The 22,279-nt window shown below is 47.9% G+C and overlaps 1 protein-coding gene across 2 annotated transcripts in view; it reads left to right on the top strand.

The window, feature by feature from the left end:
• Positions 1-22,279, top strand: part of LOC135055639 (nucleolar transcription factor 1-A-like) — a 154,498-nt gene that overhangs the window by 56,140 nt on the left and 76,079 nt on the right. For both annotated transcript variants that reach the window (XM_063959936.1, XM_063959935.1), the window contains 2 exons: positions 585-710; positions 1,294-1,469. In XM_063959936.1, the coding sequence (XP_063816006.1) occupies positions 689-710; positions 1,294-1,469 (198 nt within the window). In that variant the 5' untranslated portion in view covers positions 585-688. The remainder of the gene's footprint in view (positions 1-584; positions 711-1,293; positions 1,470-22,279) is intronic.

Here is a 22,279-nt window from a genome sequence, read left to right as displayed (position 1 = left end):
GCGTCGCTGTGTGTGTACGGGGCGGTCGGCCGACCGCCCGTACACATGCTGCGGCGGCCGGCGGTGATTGACAGCTGAACTGGCGTGTGTACACGCCCGCCCAGTTCATGACGTCAGTCCCCGACGGATCGAGCAGTGTGTATGCTCAACACACTGCTCGATCGGTCCATAGATATATCTGCAGATCAATTGATCTGCAGATATATCTATTAGTGTGTACCCACCTTAAGGGAAACTCTACTGTACTCTGTCTAGAGACCCACAGCAGCTTTTATCTCTCTGCCTTTATTTTTTTTGTTTTTTACAACAAATTCATTGCAACTAACATCTTTCAGAAATTATTTCATTTTTCTTCCCTTTTGCAATAATAGTTTTCAAATGTTTCAATAGGTGTATGTATTTGTTTTTGTTTCATAATTTTGTTATTGCATGTAATTTATGATTGTACAAAGCAGTCACTTTTTATGTAGCCCTTTATTTTCTTGCACTGTGATATATTTATTTTACTTTATGGGGGGAGGGGGACTGCTGGGACCAGGCATTGGAAGCTGTATATGCTGATATAGGTGATGTGTATCTTGCAGATAGTGATCAGCGTGTTGTATAGATTGCCTCTCAAACAGGCTCCTGGCTACAGATCTGCCCTACAGAGGTTCCTCAGGGAATTTTGGCGTGAACACAGACCAGCATGACTGCCCCAAGTAAGCAAGGTTAGTAGATTGGAGATCGCCCTGATTGGTGCTTAGGATGTGGGATACAGGGATGCTGTTTGCGGCTTTCACCTTTCTTTTTCCTGAACCTGTCTCACCTTTAACCATTTGACTGCTTAAAAAAATATTCTCCATAAAACAAGCAGAATGTAATTTTTTTTTCCTAATTGTTTTGAATATATACTTACAGACATTTGCGCTTGGGAGATGCCTCTCACTCCCCACCACCATGTCAATAGGTAGTCGCTAGATCCCCATTGGCCTTACATACTGGAAGGGGGCATGGCTTCATGGGTAGCCCCCATTTGCATCAAACAGGGGGACATACCCAGCATCCTCGGAGATGCTGGTCTGCCCCCGTCTCCTCTGTGACAGAAACAGAGTGCTGCAGGAGAATGTTACACTGCAGCACCCAGCTCCTGTCACTGCGTAGGAGCCTGCATTTTGGCATCGCTCCCTCCGAGGGTGACACCCGGGTGCAGCACACACCCCCATAGTGATGCCACTTAACCACAGCAGCTATGAACTAATTCACTGCATAAACTCTGTATAAATATGCATGTATTTCTTATAATATACCCAGATCCATGGTCCCAAGAGGACATGCTTACACTCATTGAATCCATGAAGACCTCACTACCCGCCAAGGACACTTCAAAGTACACAGTCACGGCGTCCCGCTTGGACTGGAACAAACTGGCATTTAAGAACTACACTGGGTCAATGTGTCAGGAAAAATGGACTGAGATTTCAAATAAGGTGAGAAAAGATGTGAACGAGATTATGTTCAGTGAATTATAAATTGAGATTAGTTTGTTTTATGTATTTACCAACTGCATTTGTTGGCTACACACAATGGACGCAGCCATTTTGTGGATTGAGCCAATTAACATGCACGTAATGGAAACTAATACAGATGTTAGATGTCCCTTTGGAATTGTGTATACAAATTGCCTACAATCTTAATGATATGCTTCTAGTAAGCAGTAGATTAGCCCATGTTATGTGTGTTTGTACGTCTGGAGGCTTGTCACCTAGCAAATGCTGGTTGTAAGCCTACCAAGAAATACTTAAGGCAGGTGGAAGTGAAGAAAAAAATTGCATATGTGCCTGAACACGCACACCAGGGGGGCAATCCCGAGCAAGCCTTGCAGGTACTTTATCACAGTGATATTTATCACTTTTCAGGCTTAGTACATCTCCCCCCTAGTCCGTTAAATAAGATTCGGATTTATTTACAACATGAAGAGTGAAGCCTGTAAGTCCTCCTTCCTTTTTTTTTATTTTATTTTAATAAATATATATATATGTATATGTGTGTATGTATGTGTGTATGTATGTATGTATGTGTGTGTGTATGTATATATATATATATATATATATATATATATATATATATATATATATATATATTCGAAGCAATGTGCGGCACTCAGGTTTGAAGGAACAAAAAGTCACCACTATACGTTTCTTTCAACGTTTCAATTTACTTGGAAAATTGTCATCAGGATACATTACAATAGTAAAAAGTGCTTACCTTATATCCCTCTCACCAGAGTGGTGTGTGCAACGCCCGTTTGGCGGGGACCCGCTCAGCGATGACGTCATCGCGTATTGCGCGGTGCACGTCAGTGAAGCCCGTCACCATAGAAACCCGATGTGACACTCCTGCATGTAAACAAAGCAGCATGTGTAGAAGAGCTGCTATAATATATGAAAACACAATTGTAGATGTAATCCTTATGGATGAATCGTATAAATAATCTAAGGAGCAACAGAGTTTACTACATATCAAAAGAAAAACTGCATGCTACACGTCAAGTGATCAGTTGTCTCTGTCCGCTGTTAGTGATATACATGGAGGCGCATCATAGTAAAATGCTAAGATGGACACATGTTAAACCATACTAAATAATATAGTGGTTGATGTTAACGACACCAATAGTATAGTGACGTCATCGCATATAACACAATGCACGTCAAAACAATAAAAAATGAGAATGAATGAACCTGCCATCAAGAATTCCGTTCAAGAACAGGACATAGACACAACATACTGTATGTATGGACAAATTATATAATAACAGCCTTCGTATACAGGGTATATTGCAAAACTACGGGCCAAGGCCCTGGAGTTATGTACTGTAATAAATCATCAAAAGGTAATAGGCCATGGCATAATGTATGTGTCCAAGCCCCCACATCGATAATCAGAAAAAACATGATAATGGTAAAGATTCGTTCAGTCCTCTTGGTGTAATCACGTCCAGTTTTTGTATCCATCTGGATTCGCATCTTAAGAGGGCCTTATGTCTATCTCCGCCTCTGACATTGATCGGGATATGATCTATCATACAGTACCGTAGGCTCGCCAAGCAGTGTTTCAAGGTTGCGAAGTGGCGCGCCACTGGCTGCTCGCTACTCCCTTTGGATAAGGCCATCCTTATGGCTGATCTATGGGCCGTCATTCTTTCTTTAAACTTTCTCTTTGTTTTGCCAACGTAACTTAGGCCGCAAGGGCAAATGATTTGGTAAATCACAAAGGTAGATTCGCATGTTAGATGATGTTGAATGGGTATTTTGTGACCCAAGTGGGGGTGACAAAAGGTGTCGCTTGGAATAAGATGTTGACACGTTGTGCAAGTGCATCTAAAACACCCTCGTTTGCGGGTCGTAAATAAAGCCATTTTTTCAGGTTTAGTATTAGATGAAATGTCCATTTTGACTAGCATGTCTCTGAGATTTCTAGACCGTTGCTTTAACACTTACATTGGCTGAAGCCTAATACAAAGATGTCAGCATGTATAAACAGAACTAGCATTTTAAACACTTTTTAACACATTGGGCGAGATTCAAATCTTCCAGCTGCCCTCCCGCCCCCCATCATGCCCTCCGGCAGTATTCAAATGTTACTGCCGATGGGTGCGATATCAGCATTTCATCTCGCCACCCCCTGGGATGGTGAGCTAAAATGCACGAGAAGTGACCCGTTTGGACGTCCAAACGGGACTTTTCGTGATCGCGCCCATGACTTTAATTGGGTTTAGCTGCTTTTACGCGACTAAACCTGTCTCTTATGGGAGCAATAACAGGGGGCCATAGAATATCTCCCCGCGATCTCCCGTTAATTTAGACGGGAGATCGGGGGCAATAAAGGATTTGAATCCCGCCCATTGTATGTGTATGACCACTTAGTTCTTTTCCGGCTAGAACTATTGCAGAAGATAGTATGTCTGACCTATGGGTCCTTTCATGTCCCTCATACACTCCCTGCATTATGTTCAGCGAGGCAGCCCCCCCCCCTTTCCTCACTGCATCTAGCGGTTAATATTTGGGTAAGAAAATCTCTTTTCTGCTGCAGGGTACACTGGGCTCCACAGGGAATGACATTGGGGTGTAGAGTAGGATCTTGATCCGAGGCACCAACAGGCTAAAAGCTTTGACTGTTCCCAGAATGCATAGCGCCGCCACCTCTATAACCCCGCCTCCGTGCACAGGAGCTCCGTTTTGTAGTTGTATGCCTGCACTGCATGGCACCAACGGGGCTGCTCCAGCAGCCCTGAGAAGAGCTTTTTAAAGTGAAAAGTGATGACTTCAAGGCAGAGGCGTATCTAGCACGGGGCGAGCAGGGCACGTGCCCTGGGCGCCGTGGAAGCCCCAACAGAGGGGGCGCCACCGGCACGGCCCGCTCACCCCATGCGACAGGGATTCCGCCGGCGCTACCTGCGGCGCTCTCCCTGTCTCCCCGGCTGCTGTGCCTGTCACACTGGACAGGCAGCGGCAGCCAGGAGCCTCCCCTCATCCCCCCCCCCCCCCCCCCTCCTCCCTGCACATTGTACAGTACGCGATCGCGCGCGACCGCGGAGGTACGCGCGGCCTTAACAGGTGAGCGGGCTTTACATATGTTTATAGTTTTTTTTCTGTCGGGAGAGGGGGGTGCGGGACAGTGTGTGTGTGTGGGACAGTGTGAGTGTGTGTTAATTGTGTGAGTGGGACAGTGTGAGTGTGTTAATTGTGTGTGTGGGGGACAGTGTGAATGTGTGTTAATTGTGTGAGTGTTAATTGTGTGTGTGGGACAGTGTGAGTGTGGGACAGTGTGCGTGTGTGTTATTTGTGTGTGTGTGGGACAGTGTGCATGTGTGTTAATTGTCCCGGCGGTGATTGGCGTCTGCTGTGTGCGCCCCCCCCCCCCCCCGTCGTCCTCCGCTGCTACTGACAGGAGCGGCGGTGTGCGGCTCTCCGCCGGCTCCGTCCTCCCGTCGTGGCCCTGCAGTGTTTGCCGGCCTCCCCAGCAGCAGCAGGTCAGTCTCTCTCTCTCTCTCTCTCTCTCTCTCTCTCTCTCTCTCTCTCTCTCTCTCTCTCTCTCTCTCTCTCTGTGTGTGGATTGAAGTTTGTAAGTATCATTCTCATTTTTACAGGTACCCCTATTGGATTCTACTGGACAAGTGGACGTGACCGGCGTGGGATATAGGTAAGTATGTGTGAGTGTGTAAGTTTGTTTTAATACATTTTTACTGTCACGGTGTGCGAGTTGTGTTTTTTATTTGGGTATTTTTTCTGTTGTAGAACTACAGGTACCAGCGGGCCCGTTATTTCCCCGCATGCTGGTACTTGAGGTTCTCCAAGTACCAGCAAGCGTGGGAGGCTTGCTGGGCCTTATAGTTCCACAACAAAAAACAATATTCTTTTTTTTAATTACATGGCTATCAGCCTCCCATCCACCGCACACGGATGGGGGGGACAGCCTCGGGCTTCACCCCTGGCCCTTGGGTGCCTGGAGGGGGGGTGACCCCTTGATTTAAGGGGACCCCACTCCTCCAGGGAACCCCGGCCGGTGGTGACTAGTTGGGGGGGGTAATGCCACGGCCGCAGGGACCTACATAAATGTGTCCCCCGGCTGTGGCATTATGTCCCTGGCTAGTGGAGCCCGGTGCTGGTTTTAAAAATACGGGGGACCCCTACATCTTTTGTCCCCCGTATTTTCGGAACCAGGACCGGAATAAGAGCCCGGTGCTGGTTGTCTAAATACGGGGAACCCCTGTCCAATTTTTTCCCAGTATTTAAACAACCAGGACCGGCTCAAAGAGCCAGAGGCTGGTTATACTTAGGAGGGGGGACCTCATGCATTTTTTTTTTGTACATTTTTTAACCCATTCAGACCCTTCTCCATTAAGATAATGGAAGCCCTGGACAACAAAATTGCATTCATATCCTCCTCCCACTCCCTTCCCAGTCCCAAACACTAATTATTATTTTTTTTCTATAAAAATGTACAATATATCACAAGTATGATGAGCGGGCATTGGCGGCATCGGACTGAGATGCAAATTAGTGGCGGAGGGCTGGGTCAGTTGATGGTGGGCGGGTTTGTAAGCCATTGGTGGTGGCAGCGGGCATCGGCTTAGAGGCAGTGGCGGCAATTGGCTCGGTGGCGGTAGGGGTCATCGGCAGGATTCGGCGGACATTATGGCTGTAGTGCCTCACCAGCCACTAACCTCACCGCACGCCACTGGAGAGTGGGACAGTGTGCGTGTGTATGTGGGACAGTGTGAGTGTGTGTTAATTGTGTGTGTGTGTGTGGGACAGTGTGAGTGTGTGTAAATTTCTTTATCATCCACTAGGGGTCACTGGAGTACTCTTGGGATATGGACGGCGTAGCAGAACAAAGGCACTGAATATTTAAATTTAGGACTCTCCACCCCTCCATATCCCAGAGTAACTCAGTGTACGACCTCAGTGTTTTTTCGGTGCTCACAGCACTAACATCGGCTTGTGGGAAGTTCCCACATTTGGTGGAAGATTTTATTAATTTTTCATTTTTACTTTTTATTTTTACTGTTAACACTTCCCTTCCCAGTTTCTAGAAAAACATGGGTCCGGGATGGTGCCGCTGCAAGGCAGCGCATGGCGTGTCGGTCCTCACAAAGAGCACCCTCACAGCCACAGGCAGCCCACTGTCTCCTGCAAGCTGGACGGAGCTTACAGAAAGAAGCCCCGTCACAGCCAGGGGAAAAAAAAAACAAAGAGCTGGACGGAGCTTACAGATAGAAGCCCCGTCACAGCCAGGATGAAGTGATCAAGAAGCTGGACGGAGCTTACAGATAGAAGCCCCGTCGCAGCCATGATCTGAGAAGCTGGACGGAGCTTACAGAAAGAAGCCCCGTCACAGCCAGGATGAAGTGATCAAGAAGCTGGACGGAGCTTACAGATAGAAGCCCCGTCGCAGCCATGATCTGAGAAGCTGGACGGAGCTTACAGATAGAAGCCCCGTCGCAGCCAGGACTGGAGACATGATCACATAAGGTAGGCTGGGGAACGGGACGGTCAGCGCAGGCTGCCGCCCGCTATGTGGGGGTATTGTAAGTCGCTCCCGCCGCACATCCGGCAGTCACAACGCCCCAGCCGCTCTATACTGCAGCCGCTCCGTCCGGCCATCTCAGCCGCTACGTCCGGCCGCCCAGCATGCCAGAACCGGTCGGCCGCCTAGCAACGGCCACCCGCAGACGCTCCGTCAGTCAGCAGAAACGGAGCGCTCCTGGTGACCTCCGCTGCTCGGCAAGAAAGCCTCCCTGCAATGAATTCCCTGGCTTCCCGCTGAGACACAGCGTTACAGGGAGCACGGGGGGAAGGGGGGCGGTGAAACTGGCAGATTACAAGGTGATGTAATCTATAAACCACAGACATATATATGTGACATGTCACTAGATAATAGGCTATTGAGTCTATTTTAATGATGGTGAGGCATGTATGGTAACACTGCAGGCATGTAGTGTAACATGCCCTGTGATTATTACTGTATAATAGGCTATTTAGCCTATATATTGATGTCTGTTATTATATATTAATGTCTGTGGTTATCACTGTAGGCTATTTAGCCTATATATTAATGTCTGTTATTATATATTAATGTCTGTGGTTATCACTGTATAACATCATATATATATATTTATTCAAGAGCATGTGTTGTACCCTGCCTATGATTATCATTGTATAATAGATTATATTAACACTGAAGCAATTGTTCTGTGTTTATCAGGGTCAGCATGGCATGACGGCCATTTTAACCATGCTTCCTGTTGTTTTACAGTTGTAGTTCCGGAACTTTCCTGCCATACATTCCTACGCCACCAGAGGCGCAGGGGTGTTAGTGGGAATTTTTGGTTCGGGTTTCACATAGGCTGCCTATGTGAACTGTTTTTCAGCCAGAAATAAATATATATATTACACACCTTCAGATAATAACTTTACTAAGTCGTGCAGGTGTCTGTCCGTTGCCTATTGTGTTGTCTGTCTGCATAGGGAGTAAGGCTCCAGCGCAGACTAAAAATACTTTTAAACTAGACATAAATCAACCACATGTTCACTACGTGGGTAGGTTTTCAGAATCCCAGACATTGGCAAATTAAATTAACTCCGCTCGACAAGAGCGGTAAGATCGACGGAAGTTATCCCGCAGGCTCTAATAAAGGAGTTTTTCCAAAGGTACAATTTTCCTTTGGGTACCAAGGTGTTAATTTAACTGGTTTATAATTTCATGCAGTCGGATAATTCTATATCAGACCTCACATTAAACCAGCAGTCAGATAGTGCGGGGTTTAGGCAACCATACATTGCTAATGACCAGTGAGTCATCGTTTCGAATTTACAGAGACTAAGGAGACTCTAACATCTAATCCGTCGAATTTAATAAACAACAGATTTTCAGTGAATTTCTTATTTAGAATATCTGACTAAGATTTAAGTCTATTTAACCGTTTCCACATCTAAATGGGAGAATCCGCCATTGGTGAATTCGTCTGTGTCAAACATTATAAACACCCAAGATACATTTGGGTCACCAGGCGCTCTATGTATGGAAACAATGACGATCACGTTTCACTTATCGTTAATACAAAGCGGCAGAGTATCTCTGTAAAGCTTCTGCTGACGGCTGTTACCTCGATTCTCGCTTTTTAGCGTCACTAGTTTCAGCACGACCAGGCCAGAAGTTGTTTGATAAAATTTCAAACGTTCATACTTTGGTCCGGCGGTTAAAGTCTTTACAATCCAGTCTTTTCAAGGCTGTGGTACAAGTCAAGACTTGTAACACCAGGGCGCTAAAGTCAACAAGACAGTGGCTGGAAGACCTCTTAGGCCATCTCGAATTTCCAATTGTGGAAACGCGCCTTTACACATTTGCCGGGTTTCCAAACATCCACTCATGGATATATCCGCTATTTAAAGGTTAAAATACTGCCTCTGTCGGACGAAATTAAGAGTTTTGGCAGGTTGCCATTCAGTCTCTGCTGTTTTCAGCTGTTTTTATTTCCAGCCATGGTACACCAACAGAGTCAGGGCTACTTATTCCCCTCTGTTTGGCGTAACGAAACCAAAGGGCTCCGTCGCAGTCTCAATCAGCAAGTTACTTACTGCAGTTTGGAAAATGGAATTTCTGCGGTTAGTAGTTGCATATTTGAAGCCACAAAATTTCATAATTGCGCTTGATCTTCAATACCCATACCGGTTTGGTCACCACATCACAGGTTCTAGAGTTTTGCAAAACGCCACAACCATTAACCATTTCATCTACCGGTTGGCTTCTTGTCAACGCCTCGGGTATTTACCAAAGAGATGTTGGTGATGATAGCTCATCTCAGAGCCCTGCCAGTGACAATCGTTCCATACTTAGACGATCTGCTCATAAGAACTCTGTTTCACCAGAGGTTCTTCTTACTGGCGCTACTAACGTACACCATGGTGGCAGGTCAAGTTCAAAAAGCGATCGCATCTAATTCCGTCTCAACGACTTCAATTCCTAGGTATGATTATAAATACGGTAAATCAAAGACATTTACCTACTACACCAGCAAATATACCAGCTAGTACAATTAGTGCAAAAGCCACGCACACTAGCGGTACATTGGTGTATTCGCCTATTAGGAACAATAATGTGGTTTCAAAGCGCTTTAGTTCGCTGGGCTTCTCTCGCGTTTCCCACAGGGGGGCAAGGGTGTATATGCTCTGGACGAGAGTCTCAGAGCTTGAGGAGTTGTAGTTAAAAAGCTCAGCGACAGGGGTTCTAAAACGGATCACGACAGATTGCTGTCTATAAACGGATCACGACAGATTGCTGTCTATAAATGTCCTGGAACTCCGTGCAATTTACAATGCACTACATGCTTCGTTTTCAGTCTGTCCAAGTACAGTCAGACAACGCAACGGGAGTTGCATATACAAGAAGCTGCATGGCAATGCGGCAGGTAGCTTGAATCCTCAATTGCCCAGAACACCATTAGGTGATGTTGTCCACAGGGTTCATTCCGGAAGTGGATATCTGTTAGACAGATGATCTCACCCGTCGGGATTTATATCCTGAAAACTGGGCATTCAATCCAGAGGTGTTTCATATGTGAGTCCACAAAAGGGGTTACCCTCAGGTATACATGATGGCATCTCGCCACAATTACAAACGCTCAGTATGTGTACAGAACGACAGATCACAAGGGCAGTGGCGGTGGAGTCTCTCACATTCGTGTGGTCATACAGCATCGTGTATCTGGCTCCACCATTTCCCGCTGCTCTCTCCGTTGCGAAAACGGATCATAAGACAGTTCGTCACAGTCATACTAGTGATATCTCATGGGTTTCGGAGAGCTTGCTTCTCGAATCTCCAAGGAATACTGGCACACGATCTTGGTCCGCTCATAATACGTCCAACCTGTTACAACAGGGAACGTTCTTTTACCCCTAGTTACCTATGTACCTATTACCTATATACCGCGGCTGCGGTTGACGGGGTGGTGGTTCAGACCGCCCTCTTAAGAAAAGAGATAGGGCATTACAGTATCGGTTATACCAACCGCTCATTATTACAAAATTTCGTGTGTCTATATAGGTGGGTGGGAAGCTCGGAAGTTCCGACTTCATCTTTCAAGTTACCCGTATTCTGTTATTTTACACACGGGGTGGAATGGAAAACTGCATTTATCTGCACTAAGGGTGCAGGTATCTGTGTGGTCAATTTATTTTCAAAGACGTTTGACTCTATTGCGTCGGTACACACCTTTCTACAAGGTGTCATCAAAGTACAGCCTCCATTTAGCCCACCTACAGCGCCATGCGACTGGAAGCTGGGGTCACATTTCTTACAGTTTTCAATATTTGAACCCTTACAACAAATGGGGATTAAGTTTCTCACTTGGAAAACGTTTTTCTTCTAGCCTTAGCTTCGGCAAGGGTTTGTTTTCACATTTAGGTGCCTTGTATTCCAAGCCACCGTATTTGGGGTTTTCTCATAACAAAGCAGAACTTCGGACGAATCCCGATTTCTTATTTTTCCACATCAATAAACCAATAGTGGTTCCTGTGTTGACGGCACATTCTGGAATTCTGAATGTGGTACATTACGCGTCTATATGTCCGAACGTCTACAGTTCGTAATACGGATACGTTGTTTGTTCTCTATGATGCTGCCAACTGCGGTTAGCCAGTTTCTCAGCAGACATTATCCAGTTGGATAAAAATTACTACAAGTCAGGCTTACTTTAAGGCTAAGTTACAGTCGCCTACGTCAGTAATAGCTCATCCCACAGGTTCTGTGGGAATGTCATGATCAGCTGGTCGTTAAGCGTCTACGACGCGGCTACATAGTCTTCAGTGCACACGTGTGTGCGCGTTTACACGTTATGAAACGGTTGCGGCATCAGCATCTAGCTTTGGCCGCCTACTGTTACAGGTGTCAAACAGCTCTCCCGCCCACGAGGGAAGCTTTGGTACGTCCCAAGAGTACTCCAGTGACCCCTAGTGGATGATAAAGAAAATAGGATTTTGGTACTTACCAGGTAAATCCTTTTCTTTGAATCCATAGGGGGCACTGGACGCCCACCCAGAGCAGTTTTACCTGGGTTGTATTAAGCTCAGAGGAGCTTATGGTAACACATTTTACCTGGTTTGTATTAAGCTCAGAGGAGCTTATGGTAACACATTTTCACCGATTGGTTCAAATTATAAAGTTCTATCGGTTATGGTGTCAACTGTTTAGTTGACAGTAAAGTTATGGGTCAACTTTGTTGTTGTCCGTTATGTTATAGGAATTCTCCATTGTCAACCTCTCTATATAGTTCCTGTTCGCTCAGTAAAAAACACTGAGGTCGTACACTGAGGTACTCTGGGATATGGAGGGGTGGAGAGTCCTAAATTTAAATATTCAGTGCCTTTGTTCTGCTACGCCGTCCATATCCCAAGAGTACTCCAGTGCCCCCTATGGATTCAAAGAAAAGGATTTACCTGGTAAGTACCAAAATCCTATTTTTTGCAGTACAGTGTGTGTGGGGGAGGGGAAAGTCTGAGAATGTGTGTGTAGTCTAAGTGGGTGTGTGTGGGGTTTGGGGGTGGCCAGTCTGTGTGTGTGTGTAGTCTACAGCGTGTGTGTGTAAGTAAGTGGGTCGGGCAGTCTGTGTGTGTGTGGGCGGGATGTACTAATGGCCATTTAACGAAGAGGGATATGTATTAAACCACAGGCACTGAGATGCCCTTCTCACTCACCATCCAGCTGGGTGGGAGAGCCGGGCAGGTGGAAAGTCAGCCGCAGGGGCAGCATGCCGGATATCAGCAGCCGAGGGTGCGGACTGTAAGGCATGTGCGGAGCCCAAAGCCGGAGATCAGCAGCATGTTGACCATCAATAAGCGGCTTCTACTTCCGCGTTCAACATGCTGTCGATCTCCGGCTTTGGGCTACGCAGAGTTCGGGGGATGGGTGTCCTCTGCCGGTGTACTGCAGCTCCGGAGGCTTTCAGCACTGTTGAATATCTAGCTGTCTCAAGTATGTACAGCCCGCACCCTCGGCTGCTGATATCCGGCATGCTGCTGGCTGTCCCCCCGCCCGGCTCGGCCACACAGCTGTATGGTGAGAAGGGAATCTCAGTTCCCGAGGTTTAACACATATGCCTCAATAAATGGCCTCTGCAGTAAACGATACTAATGCTTACCGTGGCAGTAACAGCGGGGAGGACGGCGCACATCGGGATCCTGCAGCTGGAGAGAAGAACCCCTTCGGAGCGCAGCAGACCACACTGAAAAGGGTGCATCCCCGGTGCGGTGCTCTGCATCCCGGGTGGCGCCGAAGATGTGGAGTGTCGGAGGTGGCAGAAGCGCCGCAGCTTGGGGCGAGAAACCGCTGCAGCCCTTCCGCTGCTAAACTCTGCAATTAGTCTATTAAGGGGGTAGGCTCCCCTCACCACAGTGCCCCGCAGGATTAGTTAATTAAGGGGGTAGGATCCCCTCACTCTATAATGGGAATTTTGGCTCATACCATGTGCTGTAACGTGAATTTTGGCTCATACCGTGTGCTATAATGTGAATTACGGCTCATACCGTATGGGGTAATGTGAATTTCGGCTCATACCGTGTGGGGTAATGTGAATTTCGGCTCATACCGTGTGCTGTAATGTGAATTTCGGCTCATACCGTGTGCTGTAATGTGAATTTCGGCTCATACCGTGTGCTGTAATGTGAATTTCGGCTCATACCGTGTGCTATAATGTGAATTTCGGCTCATACCATGTGGGGTTATGTGAATTTCTCTAACGTCCTAAGTGGATGCTGGGGACTCCGTCAGGACCATGGGGAATAGCGGCTCCGCAGGAGACAGGGCACAAAAGTAAAAGCTTTAGGATCAGGTGGTGTGCACTGGCTCCTCCCCCTATGACCCTCCTCCAAGCCTCAGTTAAGATTTTGTGCCCGGCCGAGAAGGGTGCAATCTAGGTGGCTCTCCTAAAGAGCTGCTTAGAGTAAAAGTTTTGTTAGGTTTTTTATTTTCAGTGAGTCCTGCTGGCAACAGGCTCACTGCTACGAGGGACTTAGGGGAGAGAAGTCAACTCACCTGCGTGCAGGATGGATTGGCTTCTTAGGCTACTGGACACCATTAGCTCCAGAGGGAGTCGGAACACAGGTCTCACCCTGGGGTTCGTCCCGGAGCCGCACCGCCGACCCCCTTGCAGATGCCGAAAAGTGAAGAGGTCCAGAAACCGGCGGCAGAAGACTCTTCAGTCTTCATAAGGTAGCGCACAGCACTGCAGCTGTGCGCCATTGTTGTCAGCACACTTCATAGCAGCGGTCACTGAGGGTGCAGGGCGCTGGGGGGGGGCGCCCTGGGCAGCAATGATAGTACCTTATTCTGGCTAAAAATACATCACATATAGCCCCTGGGGGCTATATGGATGTATTTAACCCCTGCCAGGTCTCAGAAAAACGGGAGAAGAAGCCCGCCGAAAAGGGGGCGGGGCCTATTCTCCTCAGCACACAGCGCCATTTTCCCTCACAGAAATGCTGGTGGGAAGGCTCCCAGGCTCTCCCCTGCACTGCACTACAGAAACAGGGTTAAAACAGAGAGGGGGGCACTTATTTGGCGATATATATATATATATATATATATATATATATATATATATATATATATATATATATATATATATATATATATATATATTAAAATGCTATAAGGGAAAAACACTTATATAAAGGTTGTCCCTGTATAATTATAGCGTTTTTGGTGTGTGCTGGCAAACTCTCCCTCTGTCTCCCCAAAGGGCTAGTGGGGTCCTGTCCTCTATCAGAGCATTCCCTGTTGCTGTGTGTCGGTACGTGTGTGTCGACATGTATGAGGACGATGTTGGTGAGGAGGCGGAGCAATTGCCTGAAATGGTGATGTCACTCTCTAGGGAGTAGACACCGGAATGGATGGCTTATTTAAGGAATTACGTGATAATGTCAACACGCTGCAAGGTCGGTTGATGACATGAGACGGCCGGCAAACAAATTAGTACCTGTCCAGGCGTCTCAAACACCGTCAGGGGCTGTAAAACGCTCATTTACCTCAGTCGGTCGACACAGACACGGACACTGACTCCAGTGTCGACGGTGAAGAAACAAACGTATTTTCCTTTAGGGCCACACGTTACATGTTAAGGGCAATGAAGGAGATGTTACATATTTCTGATACTACAAGTACCACAAAGAAGGGTATTATGTGGGGTGTGAAAAAAAACTACCTGTAGTTTTTCCTGAATCAGATAAATTAAATGAAGTGTGTGATGATGAGTGGGTTTCCCCCGATAGAAAATTATTGGCGGTATACCCTTTCCCGCCAGAAACACCCTTTAGGGTGGATAAGGCGCTCACACGCTTATCAAAACAAGTGGCGGTACCGTCTCCAGATAGGGCCGCCCTCAAGGAGCCAGCTGAGAGGCTGGAAAATATCCTAAAAAGGTATATACACACATATTGGTGTTATACTGCGACCAGCGATCGCCTCAACCTGGATGTGCAGCGCTGGGGTGGCTTGGTCGGATTCCCTGACTGAAAATATTGATACCCTTGACAGGGACAGTATTTTATTGACTATAGAGCATTTAAAGGATGCATTTCTATATATGCGAGATGCACAGAGGGATATTTGCACTCTGGCATCAAGAGTAAGTGCGATGTCCATATCTGCCAGAAGATGTTTATGGACACGACAGTGGTCAGGTGATGCAGATTCCAAACGGCACATGGAAGTATTGCCGTATAAAGGGGAGGAGTTATTTGGGGTCGGTCCATCGGACCTGGTGGCCACGGCAACAGCTGGAAAATCCACCTTTTTTACCCCAAGTCACATCTCGGCAGAAAAAGACAGTCTTTTCAGCCTCAGTCCTTTCGTCCCCATAAGGGCAAGCGGGCAAAAGGCCAGTCATATCTGCCCAGGGATAGAGGAAAGGGAAGAAGACTGCAGCAGGCAGCCCATTCCCAGGAACGGAGCCCTCCACCGCTTCTACTAAGTCCTCAGCATGACTACAAGTAGTATCCCAGGGGTACAGATTGGAAATTCGAGACGTCTCCCCCTCGCAGGCTCCTGATGTCTGTTTTACCAACGTCTTCCTCCGACAGGGAGGCAGTATTGGAAACAATTCACAAGCTGTATTCCCAGCAGGTGATAATCAAAGTACCCCTCCTACAACAAGGAAAGGGGTATTATTCCACACTATATTGTGGTACTGAAGCCGGACGGCTCGGTGAGACCTATTCTAAATGGATAATCTTTGAACACTTACATACAAAGGTTCAAATCAAGATGGAGTCACTCAGAGCAGTGATAGCGAACCAATAGGGTGTCCCTGGACATCAAGGTTGCTTACCTCCATGTCCCAAATTGCCCTTCTCACCAAGGGTACCTCAGGTTCGTGGTACGGAACTGTCACTATCAGTTTCAGACGCTGCCGTTTGGATTGTCCACGGCACCCCGGGTCTTTACCAAAGTAATGGCCGAAATGATGATTCTTCTTCAAAGAAAAGGCGTCTTAATTATCCCTTACTTGGACGATCTCCTGATAAGGGCAGGGTCCAGAGAACAGTTGGAAGTCGGAGTAGCACTATCTCAAGTAGTTCTACGACAGCACGGGTGGATTTTAAATATCCAAAATCGCAGCCGTTTCCGACGACACGTCTGCTGTTCCTAGGGATGGTTCTGGACACAGTCCAGAAAAAGGTGTTTCTCCCGGAGGAGAAAGCCAGGGAGTTATCCGAGCTAGTCAGGAACCTCCTAAAGCCAGGAAAAGTGTCAGTGCATCACTGCACAAGAGTCCTGGGAAAAATGGTGGCTTATTACGAAGCGATTCCATTCGGCAGATTCCACGCAAGAACTTTTCAGTGGGATCGGCTGGACAAATGGTCCGGATCGCATCTTCAGATGCATCAGCGGATAACCCTATCTCCAAGGACAAGGGTGTCTCTCCTGTGGTGGTTACAGAGTGCTCATCTTCTAGAGGGCCGCAGATTCGGCATTCAGGATTGGATGCTGGTGACCACGGAGGCCAGCCTGAGAGGCTGGGGAGCAGTCACACAGGGAAAAAATTTCCAGGGAGTGTGATCAAGTCTGGAGACTTTTCTCCACATAAATATACTGGAGCTAAGGGCAATTTACAATGCTCTAAGCTTAGCAAGACCTCTGCTTCAAGGTCAGCCGGTATTGATCCAGTGGGACAACAACACGGCAGTCGCCCACGTAAACAGACAGGGCGGCACAAGAAGCAGGAGGGCAATGGCAGAAACTGCAAGGATTTTTCGCTGGGCGGAAAATCCTGTGATAGCACTGTCAGCAGTGTTCATTCCGGGAGTGGACAACTGGGAAGCAGACTTCCTCAGCACAACCTCCACCCGGGAGAGTGGGGACTTCATCGGGAAGTTTTCCACATGATTGTGAACCGTTGGGAAAGACCAAAGGTGGACATGATGGCGTCCCGCCTGAACAAAAAACTGGACAAGTATTGCGCCAGGTCAAAAGACCCTCAGGCAATAGCTGTGGACGTTCTGGTAACACCGTGGGTGTACCAGTCGGTGTATGTCTTACCTCCTCTGCTTCTCATACCCAAGGTATTGAGAATTATAAGACGTAGAGGAGCAAGAACTATACTCGTGGCTCCGGATTGGCCAAGAAGGACTTGGTACCCGGAACTTCAAGAGATGCTCACAGAGGACTCATGGCCTCTGCCGCTAAGAAGGGACTTGTTTCAGCAAGTACCATGTCTGTTCCAAGACTTACCGCGGCTGCGTTTGACGGCATGGCGGTTGAACGCCGGATCCTAAGGGAAAAAGGCATTCCGGAAGAGGTCATTCCTACCCTGGTCAAAGCCAGGAAGGAGGTGACCGCACAACATTATCACCACATGTGGCGAAAATATGTTGCGTGGTGTGAGGCCAGGAAGGCCCCACGAAGAAATTTCAACTCGGTCGTTTCCTGCATTCCTGCAAACAGGAGTGTCTATGGGCCTCAAATTGGGGTCCATTGAGGTTCCAATTTCGGCCCTGTCGATTTTCTTCCAAAAAAGAATTGGCTTCAGTTCCTGAAGTCCAGAAGTTTGTCAAGGGAGTGCTGCATATACAACCCCCTTTTGTGCCTCCAGTGGCACTGTGGGATCTCAACGTAGTTCTGGGATTCCTCAAATCACATTGGTTTAAACCGCTCAAATCTGTGGATTTGAAATATTTCACAGGGAAAGTGACCATGCGGTTGGCCCTGGCCTCGGCCAGGCGAGTGTCAGAATTGGCGGCGTTTGTCTCACAAAAGCCCATATCTGATTGTCCATTCGGACAGGGCAGAGCTGCGGACTCGTCCCCAGTTTCTCCCTAAGGTGGTGTCAGTGTTTCACCTGAACCAGCTTATTGTGGTACCTGCGGCTACTAGGGACTTGGAGGACTCCAAGTTGCTAGATGTTGTCAGGGCCCTGAAAATATAGTTTCCAGGACGACTGGAGTCAGGAAAACTGACTTGCTGTTATCCTGTATGCACCCAACAAACTGGGTGCTCTTGCTTCTAAGCAGACGATTGCTAGTTGGATGTGTAGTACAATTCAGCTTGCACATTCTGTGGCAGGCCTGCCACAGCCAAAATATGTAAATGCCCATTCCACAAGGAAGGTGGGCTCATCTTGGGCGGCTGCCCGAGGGCTCTCGGCTTTACAACTTTGCCGAGCTGATACTTGGTCAGGGGCACACCCTGACTGAGGAGGACCTGGAGTTCTCTCATTCGGTGCTGCAGAGTCATCCGCACTCTCCCGCCCGTTTGGGAGCTTTGGTATAATCCCCATGGTCCTGACGGAGTCCCCAGCATCCACTTAGGACGTTAGATAAAATAAGAATTTACTTACCGATAATTCTATTTCTCGTAGTCCGTAGTGGATGCTGGGCGCCCATCCCAAGTGCGGATTGTCTGCAATACTGGTACATAGTTATTGTTACAAAAATCGGGTTATTATTGTTGTGAGCCATCTTTTCAGAGGCTCCGCTGTTATCATGCTGTTACCTGGGTTCAGATCACAGGTTGTACAGTGTGATTGGTGTGGCTGGTATGAGTCTTACCCGGGATTCAAAATCCTTCCTTATTGTGTACGCTCGTCCGGGCACAGTATCCTAACTGAGGCTTGGAGGAGGGTCATAGGGGGAGGAGCCAGTGCACACCACCTGATCCTAAAGCTTTTACTTTTGTGCCCTGTCTCCTGCGGAGCCGCTATTCCCCATGGTCCTGACGGAGTCCCCAGCATCCACTACGGACTACGAGAAATAGAATTATCGGTAAGTAAATTCTTATTTTCGGCTCATACTGTGTGCTATAATGTGAATTTCGGCTCATACCGTGTGGGGTAATGTGAATTTCGGCTCATACAGTGTGCTGTAATGTGAAAGGGGCACCAGTACTAGATAGTATAAGGGGTCCTACTACACTGAAGGACACGCCCCTTTTGAGTGACCACGCCCCTTTTCCGGAGCGCGCATAATTGCTGTCTACACTCTCATTCCACCTTCAAAAATTCAACCTCAACCATTGCACCTACATCTATACATACACACCCTGACATCTTTATATACAGTGACACCGGTGGCGTCTGCACATACTTTCCTTTTGTATTTTTTTTTTGTGTGTGTGGGGGGGGAGGGGGGGGGCGCCATTATTGATCTTGCCCTGGGCTCCAAAAACCCTAGTTACGCCTCTGCTTCAAGGGCGGTAGCAGAGACACTGTAAGTGTTAGATGTCAGTCAGACATCTGCTGCAGCTCAATCACCTCCCCAAGCTGCGCTGTATACTCCCGCGCCCTGGTTGATGGATAATTACAGTGGAGGCTCCGGTTCTTCTTCGTCAGTCACACACACCACCGCCCTCCTGGATCACGTGGCCGCACACAGGGAGGAGGTAAGAGGGTCCCCCGAGCGGGACCCGTCGGAAATCGCGATCCGGTGGGAGGCGGGCCGTACGTGCTGGCATGGACAATGTGGCAGTACAGGTACCCCACTAGACCACCAGGGCAAGGGCACAGGTTGGTTTTATTAAAAACAATTTATTATATAGCCCACAGTACCCGGTGGTGAAATCCAGCAGGGGGATAAGGCTTTGACCTGTAGCCCCTCCCCCAGCCCCAGGGCGCCGTTTAGAGTAAATGTTCCCGTCCTGAAGCTGCATATCTCTCTCTCTCCCTCTCCCTCCCCCTCCCTACACACGTTTGGGCGCCATCAGGACAAGCTGAGCTGATCCTGGGACTGTTTGGCCAAATCCTCCTCTGTAAAGCCGCCTGCATGTCAGCGCTGTGCATTTTACAGGACACTAAAGTATTCTACATGTCTGCTGACAGTGTTAGTTAAGAAAGGGTGCATTTAGTCAGGGTTATATAGTATAAATACCCTGTGATATACATCCAGTCTTTACTGTGCATTGTTAGGTCTATTGAGTGTATAGCTATACATAGTACTACTTTGTATTGCTAGTCCAGTGCAGTTTTATTGCATGTCATAATTTCTGCATTGCTCAATGTGACTGTGTGTGTGTGCATATAGCTGCTGTGTGACCTCCATTTCGTGTATCTCACTCAGATTGCTATCCCTATATTCTATAACCTGAAGGGGCTACGTGCCTCAGGGTTATCTAATATAGGTATTTCACAAGATATACTTATTGTGTATTTCTCTAACGTCCTAGAGGATGCTGGGGACTCCTTAAGGACCATGGGGAATAGACGGGCTCCGCAGGAGATAGGGCACTTTAAGAAAGCTTTGGATTCTGGGTGTGCACTGGCTCCTCCCTCTATGTCCCTCCTCCAGACCTCAGTTTTACACTGTGCCCAGAGGATAAAGGGAGCTCTCTTGAGTTCTTTGCTACAGAAAGCATTTTTGTTTGGATTTTTACTTTTTCACAGGGAGCACTGCTGGCAACAGGCTCCCTGCATCGAGGGACTGAGGAGAGAGGGGCAGACCTACTAAACTGATAGGATCAGCTTCCTCGGCTACTGGACACCATTGGCTTCAGAGGGGGCGAACACAGGTTCATCCTGGGCGTCCACCCCCGGAGCCACGCCGCCGTTCTCCTCACAGAGCCAGAAGAACAGAAGCGAGAAGACATTCCAGGCGGCAGAAGCCTTCAGCTTCACAGAGGTAACGCACAGCACTGCAGCTGTGCGTCATTGCTCCACATCACCTCACACACTCCGGTCACTGTATGGGTGCAGGGCGCAGGGGTGGGGGGCTCCCTGGGCAGCAATAATAACACCTCTTAGATGGCAAATAGGTATATACATGTAGAGCTGGGCACTGTACATGTATTTCTCTATCGTCCTAGTGGATGCTGGGGTTCCTGAAAGGACCATGGGGAATAGCGGCTCCGCAGGAGACAGGGCACAAAAAGTAAAGCTTTAGGATCAGGTGGTGTGCACTGGCTCCTCCCCCTATGACCCTCCTCCAAGCCTCAGTTAGATTTTTGTGCCCGGCCGAGAAGGGTGCAATCTAGGTGGCTCTCCTAAAGAGCTGCTTAGAAAAGTTTAGCTTAGGTTTTTTATTTTACAGTGAGTCCTGCTGGCAACAGGATCACTGCAACGAGGGACTTAGGGGAGAAGAAGTGAACTCACCTGCGTGCAGGATGGATTGGCTTCTTGGCTACTGGACATTAGCTCCAGAGGGACGATCACAGGTACAGCCTGGATGGTCACCGGAGCCTCGCCGCCGGCCCCCTTGCAGATGCTGAAACGAGAAGAGGTCCAGAATCGGCGGCAGAAGACTCCTCAGTCTTCTTAAGGTAGCGCACAGCACTGCAGCTGTGCGCCATTTTCCTCTCAGCACACTTCACACGGCAGTCACTGAGGGTGCAGGGCGCTGGGAGGGGGGCGCCCTGGGAGGCAAATGAAAACCTTTTTTGGCTAAAAATACCTCACATATAGCCTCCGGGGGCTATATGGAGATATTTAACCCCTGCCAGAATCCGTTAAGAGCGGGAGACGAGGCCGCCGAAAAAGGGGCGGGGCCTATCTCCTCAGCACACAGCGCCATTTTCCCTCACAGAAAGGCTGGAGGGAAGGCTCCCAGGCTCTCCCCTGCACTGCACTACAGAAACAGGGTTAAAACAGAGAGGGGGGGCACTAATTTGGCGTTAGAAATATATAAAAAAGATGCTATAAGGGAAAACACTTATATAAGGTTGTCCCTATATAATTATAGCGTTTTTGGTGTGTGCTGGTAAACTCTCCCTCTGTCTCTCCAAAGGGCTAGTAGGTCCTGTCCTCTATCAGAGCATTCCCTGTGTGTGTGCTGTGTGTCGGTACGTGTGTGTCGACATGTATGAGGACGATGTTGGTGAGGAGGCGGAGCAATTGCCTGTAATGGTGATGTCACTCTCTAGGGAGTCGACACCGGAATGGATGGCTTATTTAGGGAATTACGTGATAATGTCAACACGCGCCAAGGTCGGTTGACGACATGAGACGGCTGACAAACAATTAGTACCGGTCCAGACGTCTCAAAAACACCGTCAGGGGTTTTAAAGCGCCCGTTTACTTTAGTCGGTCGACACAGACAGGGACACTAAATTCAGTGTCGACGGTGAATAAACAAACGTATTCCTTATTAGGGCCACACGTTAAGGGCAATGAAGGAGGTGTTACATATTTCTGATACTACAAGTACCACAAAAGAGGGTATTATGTGGGATGTGAAAAAACTACCGTAGTTTTTCCTGAATCAGATAAATTAAATGAAGTGTGTGATGATGCGTGGGTTCCCCCCGATAGAAAATATGGGCG

This window comes from Pseudophryne corroboree, chromosome 3, assembly GCF_028390025.1.
Source record: "Pseudophryne corroboree isolate aPseCor3 chromosome 3, aPseCor3.hap2, whole genome shotgun sequence".
In the NCBI taxonomy this organism is placed as follows: domain Eukaryota; kingdom Metazoa; phylum Chordata; class Amphibia; order Anura; family Myobatrachidae; genus Pseudophryne; species Pseudophryne corroboree.
This window is presented reverse-complemented; position numbering and strand designations above follow the sequence as displayed.